Genomic DNA, 13711 nt, shown 5'->3' on the forward strand with positions numbered 1-13711 from the left:
ATAGATTTTCACCTTTTTAGCGATTAAATATTATTTTAATTGTAGTAAGAATTAAAACGCGAAATTTGATTCCAAAATCGACTGATAACAGATAACTGTTTTTCGAAAATTTGTTTTCGCCCGTTAAGTTTTGTGTTTAGTAGACTCGGTCACTTATTTTATTCTCAATCGGTTTTTTGACATTTTTAATATCGTTTTATTTTTCATCATTATAGATGTAAACAGTGATTCCAATAATTATTAACTCTTGACTTAGTCAAGATTAAGAAATATTCAGCCGAAAGACGCAGTGTACACTCATCAGTTATCAGCGACTTCTTAAATGTATGACTTTTCTCGTTGTTTGATTGATTTGGATTTAAAATCGAATGCTAATTAAATAATAACCTAGCTTATATATATAAAAAAAATCCATCAAAGTGATATCTAAGCAAAGTACCTTTGGGGTACGATTTCTATCTAATGTGTAGAGTTCTTACATAAAGAAATCGATTTAGCGTTTTTAGAAGACATTGTGGGTTTAGTCAAATAAATCAAAATAAAAACATGATATTATTTAGATAGAAATATGAATGAAATACTTGAGTACATTCGAGTTATTCCCTGTAATACATTTATAATATTTGATATCTCTCTCTCTCTATATATATATATATATTTCAACAGACTACCATGACAAAATTTGTTGTCCGTTCATTGCGCTCACTATATTTTTTTATTTCCTTTTATTAGGTATTATTATTATTATTCTTTTAATGAAAGATGCACGTTCCTACCTAACGGTTGTTTGTTTTTCGGTTATTGTTGTACACGAATTTTCGGTTTCTCGAATTATAATAATAATAATACCCAATAAGTATATAAAAATATCGACCGTTATCATTATTTCTTATACGTGGTTGTATGTATATATTTTTTTTTTACTCGGATAAACTAGTTTTCGGTGAATGTAGTAATCCATTTTTTCCCCCTTCGAGTTTGCCCCCTTTACACGGATCCGTCGCTTACCAGTCATTACCATACTGATATTTTATACACGGTATAATAATTATTATTGATACGGGTTATACAGTATTGTCTGTTAATACGGTCTTGTTGTGGACACTCCAACGAGAGAGTATATTTTATTTTTTTAATCCTTTAGAATAACAACAACAACAACAACAACGTTGGTCAAGGTCAAGAATAAAGTAAAACGTCTACTATCCGTTAACCCTAAACGTCTATAGCATATGGTCGCATTAACGTTTTTTTCTTATTTATCACCATGACACATAATTGGGTCAAAAAACCCTTGTTTTTTGTTAGCATAGGTTAAGGAGTATAACACTTGTGTGTCCGACCTACTAACGTATGGTGTCAAAATTGATGCATTTTAAAAAAAAAATAAATCTAAAAACTACGTTAATTATAGTTAAAAATTACAATGTTTCTTCTGAACCCGCGAGAACGCCATTACAACATTTAAAATATGTGTTTGCGCGTTACCGTGGTTGTGGTTTATAGTAACCAATGTTGGTATACCGACCATAGATGACCGAATTTTCATTTCGCAAACAAACTGCAATACTATAATAAAAAGGATTCTCGGTACTGACGTTATACTATTAAACGGTTGAATGTGAGTATATTTTTATATTTCACTGGCTTTAATAATATTATTGAATGTGAGTATATTTTTATATTTCACTGGATTTAATAATATTATTAATAGCGAATCTAACGGGGAATCGATACAGTTATAAAATAAATGGATTCCTTTTAAAAACGATACGCCGATTTTATTTTTTTTAACTATTGTACTTTTAACGGGTATACGTGTCTTCTCCACGTTTTTAAAAACGGTTCGTTTACACATATTAAACAAATTATTACCGTATTATTTCAATGAAGATTTTTTTTATTACCAAAATATTATCGCATTATTATCACTTACAGTTATCACTTCTCTCTTATCAGCACAATATATTTATATATTTTTAAATTGCCGTTTGTCAGTCGATAGTGTATTCATATTTGCTCAACTATTTATTATTATTATTATTATTGCAACTATTACACATAGCTAATTTTTTTTTTTTTTTGAGATTACATTCGAAACCCATCCGATCGTTGTGTTGTCGTTATTTCCGTCGACGTTAAAAGATAATATTATTTAATATCTATGTTGATATAAAAGTGGTAAATTGCATTGTTTAGTTTGACTTGTGAAAAATAACAACTTTGAGTCTTTGACGTTAGGATATGAATAACAAACCTGTTACAATAGAGAACTGTTTTAAATAATAGTTTTCAGAATAATAATGTTAAATAATATTGTAAAAAAAACACTTACACGAGACCAACATTGCCAAGAGTATAATATACAAAAGTTAACCTTGTGGCTTCTAGTTTTTCGATCACTTGTCATCATCTAGCAACTTATAGAGTCTATAAGTTTTTTTTTATCATCATTTTTTATTATGCATCGAAATTACTGAATTTTCGGGTGTAAGCCATTTTGGTATTTGATGACAAAATTTAATCATTTAGATATCAGATTTTTATTAGTTACAATATTGTGTAATGTATAGACAAGATATCATGTCTAGGGTCAAAGATTTTTTTTCTAGCTCAGAAAGTTAAGACATAAGACGTTATCTTTAATTATACACTTGAATCATAGTATATGCTATACTTTTCATATATAATGATTCAACCACTCGAAGTAGGTTTTTTTTTGCTGTCGATTGTGTCGGTTAAGCAATCATAAAAAGTAGTCATGAGTGCAACTCTTCTATCTGCATGACCAGAGATTTTAATCCTAAAAATAAATATCTTTCCAATTTTGAAGTGGTGGTTTGAACAAGAAATATTTGTATTGATTCTTTTTGGGAACTGCATCCATCAAATCTGTTTGGGTTTTTTTTTAACTTGTACACTTTTTATTGATATATTATATAACTAGTATTAATTTTATTGGACATCACAGCGATGGCCGTTCAACTCGGCGGAGGTCACGACCGAAGATATTATTATTGTTAATTTGTGTATTTTTTTTATTATTTTTATAATTATTCGGCTATTATCCGGTCGTGTAATTTTACAGCAGGTATACGGTCCAATAATAATATTTAAATATTCGTTGGAGAGAGACGATTAGAGTGCGGTGATATAATTAATGTGTATCCGATCGAAGAGGACTTGTTCAAAAAAAAAACCCAGGATTTCTCTCGGTTATTTTTCTGCCAAAAAAAAAAAAATGGTTATTTCTTCGGCTCGTTTATTGGCCGTCGACCCGACGAGACACGGTGGTCATTACAACCTAACTCTACTACCCGTTTTGTGTGCGTTGAGAACTAGTTTTTTTACTCTCCTCCAATGCAATTAAAACCAAGTCTTGGACTGCTGTGTTAATATTATAACGACCAACAACAACATACCTCTGAGATAGGTGCACTCGGAGCCGTTGGAATTCTTGCATAACGCTCGAATAAAAGTTTAAAAATATTCCACCTCTCCCGAGAGAGATAGATAACACGTGCTGTCGTCCCCTATCATCTCTTCTTTTTTGTATTGATGTTGTTATTTCAACGGTCGGTTGAGCTTTTAGCGCGTTTTGGACATGTTAATATTGTATAAATACTAATTAATAACCCCATAGGGTCGAACTCGGACTCGGATGTTTTTGTGTATTTAAAACGCCATAAAAAATTAATATCGAACGATTGACTACTGTGGGTTGTTTTAGTGTAGTAACGGTCTGTCGTTTCCAGTCATGCGGGCATTTTTTTTTTTTTTTTAGAGGAAGCCCACGAGGAATCCGGTTAACCCTCTTGGCCTTGTTTCGTCCCACGTCGTCACTATTAATTAATTACTCATTTTGTATTTGTAGTACTGACATTGTAAAAGTAATGGTTAAAAGCACACGATAATGTATATTAAGGCAATTATTTGCTTACAAACGTTTATAATGGTAAAAAAACATTTTGGGAAAAATAATCCACACGAAAGAAAAAAAAATGTTATTGATAAAAGGACATGAGCTGATAAGATAATATTGATAAGAGAGCATGAACTGATAACATGAACTCAATAACTGATAAGAAACAAAAAAGATAAGCAGTATGCTGGAGTTGAAGGGATTTTGTTCAGCACACCAAATTTGTGTGGTGTATTTACCCCCCAAAAAAAAAAAAAATGAATTTGCTATTATAGGGATTTTTAATTCCTTTTTCAAGGCTAGGTACATTATTTATAATAACATGGATGCTTAACGCACTCGTTATTCTGTGGTTCAACACCTTTTTCAATACTCTTAAGTAAAATAAACAACACAACATTTAACTAAGGTCTAAGGTATATTGTTTTTAATTTAAACTCATTACCTTGGCTAATTTTACAACATTCTTTTATTTTAACATATTACTTAATTACAACAGTTAAACGTACATTTTTTTTTTTAGAATTGATACCAATTGCTTTAAACACCGAAGAGGTTTTATCTGAATCAAAAAAATAGTGCCTGTCATTAGCTCAATTGTTATGAACTGATTGAAGACATTATGTTCTAAACAAGTTCTTTTTTTTAGATTCTACTGCGTTAGTTTCCTTCAATTTGTGTCTCTTGTTCAGTTTTAAACATAGCAGTCCTTTGATCGAACCTTTTAAACTGTATACTAATCCCGATTGAGATATGTATTTTAATATTCAGCTTATATTTCTTCTGTTCCATTTTTTTCTTATCTTTGAACAAGTTTTTGAGTCTTTTTTTGGAATTTTCTGTATTGTAAACGACACTTGTAAGCCTACCTACAAAGATACGCACTCTTGGAAAGCCAAGCTTTGAATATTAGTACTTTGTACTATTATCCAAGTATCTCGTTACTTACCTTTTGTGTATAGGTTAGACGGTGTAGGTGTACGTTGAAGACAGACAATTGTTGGTTGAAAAAAAAACCGTATGTTGGTAATTACTGTTTAAACAAAAGTAAAAATATGGTCGGTTAAATTCGACGACCACTTGTTGTGTTGTTCGGTTAAGTGAACTCTGCAGTTCTGGGAATGGTTTTTTTTTTATTGTTGGTGTAACAAAGTCGGGCAATCATCAGGTGGTGGCAACCTGGCCGGAGGTGTTTTGGCCGGGTTAATAGTTTTTAAAAGATCAGTGGGGGCAAGGGGGGTTTCCAGAGAATTATAACGTGGCCTGTGTGTGGAGTTGGTGAACCGTATCTCAGCTATTTTGTGTGTGTGTGTGTTTGAACGCCGGAAACGCGGTTCTTCGGCATGCACATAAAATTAAAAAACGCGTTCGATGATAAATATATTGAGTACTTGGATGATTTTGTTTGTATATAAAAAAAATCAGATCACTGAAAAAAATGCCACTAAAAACACATGTCAGTAGACTCGGTAACAAAATCTATAATCTCAATATTCGTCCATTTGATATTATAGACTGTTGAGGATTATATTCTATTTGAATGAATAACTTTGATTTTATTCATTCAATTAGTAGTTTGGGTTCATGTTGATTTAACAACGTCGATTATGTACAATGCATTCAAATGGTTGGTAAATTATAGAATTATAGATTTTGTTTCGTTTTACCTAATACTTGTGTTTTTTTATGAATAGATTTGGTAGTTTGTCTGCAATCTACTTCGAGTTTATCTCATAAGTCATTATAATAAATTATCAAAAATCTCCGTCATAAAAAAACTACAGAAAAAACGTTTTGCCTATTTCATCTAGTGCAATTTGTTGTATAACGCATCAGTAGTTTTGCTGTCATCGGTTATCGTTTTCATTTTAATTACATAATGTCATAAACTTGTTGTCTTCACTGAGTATACTCACTCGATAGTAGTACTATATTTTATTTGTAACACTAATTAGCTTAATTATACGAAAATACACATATTAAGATCTCATAAAACTGTAGGCTGTGATGCAGGGAGATTCTTATTCGTGTAAAATGATTTCGAGGCTAATTTCACTGAAAAATAATGTAAATCATTGTACAAGAATGTTATCAGTTAAATGTATCTACTTCATGAATTAATATCCACTAAATACAATTTTGTAATATCAATGTAATAAAATCTGTGATATTTTAAATAATTCTCGAAAAACTAAAAATCAAGAAAGTCGACCCCGACTTGGCAAGCGTTTTTTAAATTTTCTATGCAATAATAATAAATATTTTATTAGATAAATGTGCAGCAGTTGCTCTAAAATTTTGTATTTATACGACCGTGACGAAATATAATATATATATATATGTATTTTTTTAATTTATATATTTTTTTATTAAGAGGCAATATGAGCTCTCATTCAATAATAAAAAAACATCAAACAGAGTGTTGTAGCTTATGCGGGACACAAGGACGCGATGTGTGTTTGACCTTTGGCAACAAACTGTCAGTGTAGGGGTTAAGAGTGTGGGCGATGCCAATCAAACTTAAACATTTTCCAATTAAAATCTATTTTCGGTTTTATTCGGATGCGGACGTGAATGCAAGTGCGCATTAGTGTTGTAAAATTTCATGTAATTTATTCAATATTAGTCATTTCATTTGTGAGTTCAATTGTAAGTACAAGTTCTACCCCAACCTATAAGTCCACTTAGTAGCTATAGTGTAGTACTCAACGGTAAAGTGGCGAATACCGCTTTCAGGACACAGGCGGTTAAAGTTATTTGAAACAATGTAAGTACAATTGCCAATGTACTTGGCGCACTCTAGCGGCGGACAGTTCAAGCATGGAGTTATTTATCTTAGCCATTTAACCGGGTTAGGTTAGGTTAGGTTAGGTTAGGTTAGGTTTGGTTTGGTTAGGTTAGGTTAGGTTAGGTTAGGTTGGGTTGGGTTGGGTTGGGTTAAAATAGAAGACCAAATTTAATTGTTAAACTAAAGATGTATTGTATTTTTCATTCCTCAATTGTACATATTTTGTATATTATATTGTATGATTTCACAAAAGAGATGTAGGCGGCCCCATAGTAATAGCTAACCCCTAGTTCTAGAGCCGTCTACAATTCTAAAATGTAAAAAAAAAAGGTTAGGTTTGGTTAGGTTAGGTTAGGTGTGGTGTACTCTAACCCTACTAAAATTGTAACTTTTGTGTGTCGCAGGAAATCCGCAAGGCTCTGATCGAGTTCCCGGTGGAGAAGGTGCACATCAGCACGACGTCGGGCAGCAGCATGGCCAAAGTGACGCTGGAGGATCCCGAGCTCCGGATGGAAGAATGGGACTTCAACAAGCAGTTCCTGATCAGGGGGCAGCGCATCCCGGTGTCGCCCACGCCGACGGAGATGCTGTTGTGCGTGGCGCGGCTGCCGTTGAGCTACACCGAGGAGCAGTTCACGCAGCTGATCCAGATGTACGGCGAGGTCGAGAAGTCGTTTCTTATCATCAGCGAGAGGACGGGCGACAGCAAGGGCTACGGGTTCGTCGAGTACGCCAAGAAGGAGTATGCGATCGCCGCCAAGTCCGGTTTGGACGGCAAACAGATCAAAGACGCGAAAATCGTGTGCGACTGGCTGGACGGCAATCACATCACTTACGAAGCCTTGCACTCCAAGTGCCTCTACGTGGACAGGTTGCCCACAGGATTCCGGGACATGAGCGAATTCCGACAAATGTTCGCCAAGGTGGTCAACCCGCCGTACTGTCAGGTCAGTAGCAGGTCAAAAATCCTGTCAGAACTCCCCCGGCTAACCTATCCTCTATCTAAATCTTACAAACGTAGACAGCCATAACTTCTCCTAAACCTCATCTGTCTATTCCAAATCGAGAACCCGTCTTGAATATCCAAATTCAAATTAACACATGGACTGTGCACCGTTAAAGCATACTCTATGCTGATAATGAGAATTTTCCTACTCCTCTTCTCGAGCAGTAACACGAATGTGTCTTATAGCACCCACCATGATAAGGAGAGGTTGATAAGAGATAACGATAGATTGATAAGAGATAAGAAGAGGTTGATAAGAGTCCATGGATCTTAAAAGCTCTCTCAGAGTTTCTGTAGCACAAAATTAATAACGTTCCTTGCCCTAACTGGAATACGTCTATGCTGATAATGAGAATTTTCCTACTCCTCTTCTCGAGTAGTAACATAAATGTGTCTTATGGCATCCACCCACTCGCAATATTGATTAATGAAGGACGAGTGATAAGGGGAGGTTGATAAGAGATAACGATAGATTGATAAGAGATAAGGAGACACATCGACCGAAACGTTATTAATTTTGTGCTACAGAAACTCTGAGTGAGCTTTTAAGAGCCATGGACACTAGCTCGAGCTGCCTTCTACTTGCAAAATATTTTCATTTTGATTGTGTTTGTTGGTGGTTTAGATTGCATTGAAAAATGGATGCCCGTTGGACTGGGGACTTGTCGAGTACAACTCGGCCGAAGACGCGGAAAGAGCGCAATCCGAATTGGACGGTCATGTGTTGAGAGGTCAGAAAATTCGTATAACCTACTACATTCCCGGTGTGCGAGCCATCAACTTGTTTTTGAAGTTGTTGAACGAACCGGTAAGTAGTAAAAAATCTACCACTATATTATATTATATTATATTATATTATATTATCGAACCCTGTAATGATTTTTTTCATCGAAATTTGTGTACAGAGCAAGTCTAAATGTGGCGGACTATTGCCAGACCCGCCCAAAGAAGTGATCGAACAGTCGTTGCAGAATCTTTCCAAACAGAATCCAATTTGTAAGTATATTTTGCGTGTGTGTTTTTCGAAAACATATTTTTACATGAATATGATGTTTTCTGGCTTGGTGTATATCAGTTTAAGTATTTTTTTCTATAAAATACTCTTCGTTTTTCAGTTGCTCAAAATCTTCAGAATATCATTTTCAATCAGATCAAAGCGTCGCAAATGGCTCCGGAGCTTCAAGATTTTTCGGACCGTAAGTAGTTTAAATTGGTAGAATAATTAGGAATTTTATATAAACATGTATTAAAGTGGATATTAATCTTATTGCTTTCCCTTTAGCTTCTCTGAGGTCACATCTGATGGGCGGAAAAGTGCCACCGACAATGTTACACTCTCCGAGCAGTTTGCCGTACATGAGTTCCAATCCAGAGGTACACAACTACTGTCAAATTTTTTATTTTTTTTTATTAATCAAAAGCAAAAAGTTTACAAATAGCCCATCATGAGTTCCAGTCAATAATTAAACCCAAGTATTTTGTTCGTGCGACCCTAATTATTGTCTGACAGTTACAAAAAGTAGAGTCTGGATTATTACAAGAGTGAATAAATATATCGTTGATAGGCATATGAATGTTGTTATTTATGGAGAAAGTAATAAAATTAGTTTTCTTAGTACTTAAGGTATTAGTTTTGTACTATTTCATTTTTTATTTACCGTACTTAGACCCCGAATTAAAACTGATTTGTTAATTTTTTTTTAATTATAACAAATTAAATTCAATAACTTACTGATTTTTAACTTAACGGGCCACTAATCGGTCTCTTTTAATTAATTTCCTTATTCCAGGCATACGGCACAAGACTGTTGTCGAGCCCACCCGTCGGAGAGGTGCCGCCGCACATGGCTTCCGGATTGTTCGACGGTGACTTGACCAACCCGTTGTTGGCCAACTATTATCGAGAACTGCTGACGGCTCAGATTCTGGCCGGAGCGGCGGCCAAGAGCAACGGCTTCGGCGGACTGGCCACCAACCTGCAACAGACGTTTGTCGACAGCGTGGTGCAGCCGTCCAACAACAACGGCGGCAACCTGAACCAGAACCAGAGTCTGCAGAACATTGGCCAACAGCTTGTCGGCGGCCACCAGATGGGCCAACAACAGCAGCAGCAGCAGCAGCAACAGAACATCGTCATCAACAACATACTGTACAACTTTGGCGGCGTCAACGCGACGACGCCTCCGGCCACACCGACGCCGACGACGCCCACTTTCGGCTCGTCGTTGTCGCTGAACATCGAACAGGCCTGGTCGACGAAGAACCCGTCGTCCACGTCGGCCGACACGTACTTGGCCAGCCCCATAGCGGCGCCGGAGAAGTCCACGCTGAGCTATTCGCCGTCCTCTACGTGGTCTCTGCAGAGCGGCACGTCCACGCCGTCGCCGCAATCGCTATACTCGCCGTTGGCGCCCAACATCTGGACGCCCACGTCGTCCACGTCGTCGCTGTCCAGCCAAGAGTCGTCGCGCGGACAGAAGCGCGGCATACCGCCGTCGCCCGAACTCAGCCCCGAGGGCATGTACATCGGACAACATTCGCAAGGCATCGGCGGCCACTACGCTGACTCGTACTTGAAACGCAACAAGAAGAACTGATGCTGCGCTGTTGGACGATCTATGATCTACGATGATGATATTAAATGATTTATACACACATGACTTAGATATTTCTATCACTTTTTCAACAAACACAAACAAATATTATTAATATTTAACTTTTTTTATAAAAAAAAAAAAAAATGAAGAAAAAAAAAAGAACACTTTATATGTTTTATTATTACTATTATTTTTCAATATTTGGGAAACTTAACGCTTTCTATGTATTATACGTACGATAATGATAATAATAATAATGATCGATGTCCAGCGTCGTGATTGATTTTTGTGAGCTACGCTTGTGTCACACGCACGGCCTTTACGTCGTCTCACTTTTGCAACAACGAAAACAAACAAACTACTATAGACTTGCCCTTTTTCTGTTTACTTTTTTTTCCAACGTTTTTTTTCAATATATACTAAGTCGAATTATTATTATTATCCACTATATTTATAAGCGACGGACTATTTTTATTTAGATTTATTTATATATATATATTTTTTTTTTTTAAATCTAAACACTACTTTTTTTTTTATAATACATATATTTTTTTGACTGAATCGATGGCCTTCACTGTCCGTCACGTTGATTTTTGTATTATTATTATTATTATTATACTTTCGAGAAGAACAAAATACTTTTTCGATTTAAGCCTGGCGCGTTTTGACCTCTTTTTTTTTTTTTATATATATTAAAATAATTCTTAAATATTAAGTTTTTAAACACACAGCATAGATTATATATTATACATTATTTTTTTTTTTTATTCTCGCTTTGACACTCGGTATGGACTCGCTCGCCAGTCTCGGTTCATTCGAAAAATTCTTGGAGGCATATCAAAGAGCCTATTTGTATTTTTTTTTTTTTTTTTTTTATGATTTATAATTATTATTTTGCTGCTGCTTAGATATTAATATTAGCTACTACTATTATGTACTGTATTTTCCATTTTTTTTTTTTTTTATTGACAACGAGCGATGTACGTTTGTTCGTTAGTTCGATTTCCCGTAAACTCGATCAATGTGTGTTCGTATCGATATTATAACATTTATTTACACAATCGGGTTTTTTTTTAATTTAAATAATTTTGTCTTATCGACTCGCTGCCGAAATCTATTTCGATTTTTTTTTTTTAATACTTAAATAATTATCATTAACTATTAGTTTTTTTCCCTCCCATTTGGACGCTGTCAAACGAAAAAAAATAACGATCTATGCGATCGTCGTCCGAATAATTATATTAACGTTTTTGCGCGTTAAGCTGTGATTTATTTATTTATATTGTATTAATTTTTTTTTGGTATGTTAACATGTGTGTGATTTGACGTCCAAATATTGTGTAGATTTTTTTTTCTTTTTTCTTTCTATATGTTCAAAACGTTATGAGAGACTGTGTGCAAATATAAATTATTTGTCGCGTAAAACAACGCCCAACCGTGTTGTTGTTGTTGTTGTTGTCGCAAAGAAACTCATCTCTCGTAAAGTCTTTTATCATTATCATTATTTATTAATTATTACGATTAATATTTCATTTCTTTTTTTTTCTTTTTTTTTTAAGGCTGATTAGTTAATCTGCTTCTGTCGGCGGTCCCATCTATTAATTTATTTATTACACACACACACACTTGACCCCCGCGTTTAACCAAACACTTAGTCCAAGCTTTACTCGTAACGATGTAGAAAATATGTAATTTTTTCGTTAAGGTATCTTTTTTTTCCCCCTTTGATATGTAAATATAAGTAATTGATTTCATATAATATTTTGTGTACACACAAATTGATTATTATTAATAACGAGTTCGTATTTTTTTTTTTTTTTTTTATTAATTTTTTGATTATTGTTTTCTTATCGTGTCGCTTTATCTTAATTATTTTAATTTGTTTGTTTCGGTCGACGGATCCAACAACGACCGTGTACTTGGTACGTCCTTTGTAACACTTTTTTTTGTTTTTTTTTAAACTTCCCATTCGATCAAAAACGGATGTCGTCGTTTTGTAACTTTACGGTGATTTTTTCTTATTTCATCGTTTTTCTTGTTCGGTTATGCTTACGTGTGACTACCTTGTGTAGTTGAATTATACTTTGAAAACAATACAAAGGAATCGATTTCGGTATCGTAAAAGTACGATAAATTAGTTTACAATACAACGATATTACGGTATAACACATTTTGTCTTTGTTATGAATATATTTTTGATTTTTAAAAGGCTGACTAGCATTACATGTAATAGAAAAAAAAAATCTGTAGTTTTTCCTATTCTTTTTCTTATCTTTTTTTTTTCATAATAATAAATTTACACATAATAATATTTAACGACGACGACAATTTTTATTATTATTTTTTTTTCCCCATTCACAAATATCAAATGTAATTTATTTTTTGTCTTGATGAAACTTTTTTTTATTCCTATTTGTTAATACTCTTAAAAAAAAAAAAATCTCGTGTTATTTAATTATATATATAGAATATTATGATATATATTATAAAAACGAACTATGTTATTATTTTAATATATTATTATTCTCTTTTAACGTCTCCTCTTGTTCTCTTTGCTATGATAATAATTATTTATCGTCGCTCGATTGCCTTTTTTTAGGTTTAAAAATGAAATGATAAACAAAAAATGTTGACAGCCCTTTGTAATGTTATATTTCTTTTCATTTTTTTTTTTCTATTCTATTCTATTTTGTATTATTTTTATTACTACTTTTGTTTCGCTATTATTAAACAATCTGTCCAAGATCTGTTGTCTCGGTTGATATTAATTATTTAAAAAATAATTATATATATATTATATATTATGTGTATACTTGTACTTGTCTATGATTTACGTATCTATTTTGTATTTTTTTTCAAAATTATTCGGACACGTTAAATGTACGGTCTACGCAACTGTCGGCGGGTCCTTTTTTTTTATTTATGAGAAAAGTATTATTTTTATTTCATGTTTTTTTGTGTAATACTCATTTGTATAATGTATTTTGTCCTTTTTTTTTAAATTGTGTATTTTAAAGAATAAATAAAAAACGTACCTTCATTTCAAACATTTTGTGTGTTTGTACTGGAATTATCACATTCTCTCATCATTAAGTTCTCTGTTACATAATGTATTGTATAAATATATATCAAGAGATAATATTTATATTATTTCCAATATGGAATTATAGGAAATACTGAGTTTTTTTTATATATTAAGACGGGACGTGATACTGTTATTGGATTTAGGCGAATATTTAGCAATATATTTAAAGGTTAATCCTGTTATAGCTATGATTACTATTATTGGCTAAATAATAATAGTAGAACAATTTTTTTTTCCTACCAAAAACAAGAAGAACTTTAAACCTGGTCGAAGAGTTCTTCTCTTTATATTTTTGACCATTTCATATGAATAA

The 13711-nt window shown here is 33.4% G+C and overlaps 1 protein-coding gene across 1 annotated transcript in view; it reads left to right on the forward strand.

Moving 5' to 3' along the window:
* The window catches only part of LOC126842358 (ribonucleoprotein PTB-binding 2-like), a 39808-nt gene extending 29406 nt beyond the window's left edge, over positions 1-10402 (forward strand). Inside the window, exons 2-7 of the mRNA XM_050579295.1 lie at positions 7115-7657; positions 8342-8524; positions 8622-8712; positions 8832-8912; positions 8999-9090; positions 9507-10402. Coding sequence (XP_050435252.1) covers positions 7115-7657; positions 8342-8524; positions 8622-8712; positions 8832-8912; positions 8999-9090; positions 9507-10313 — 1797 coding nt within the window. The 3' untranslated portion in view covers positions 10314-10402. The remainder of the gene's footprint in view (positions 1-7114; positions 7658-8341; positions 8525-8621; positions 8713-8831; positions 8913-8998; positions 9091-9506) is intronic.
* The last annotated feature ends 3309 nt before the right edge of the window (positions 10403-13711 follow it).

This window comes from Adelges cooleyi, unplaced genomic scaffold (assembly GCF_023614345.1).
Source record: "Adelges cooleyi isolate 19-005CV unplaced genomic scaffold, UGA_ACOO_1.1 ACOO_flye_CR_arks_rails_tigmint_CR_PRNA_519, whole genome shotgun sequence".
NCBI lineage: Eukaryota > Metazoa > Arthropoda > Insecta > Hemiptera > Adelgidae > Adelges > Adelges cooleyi.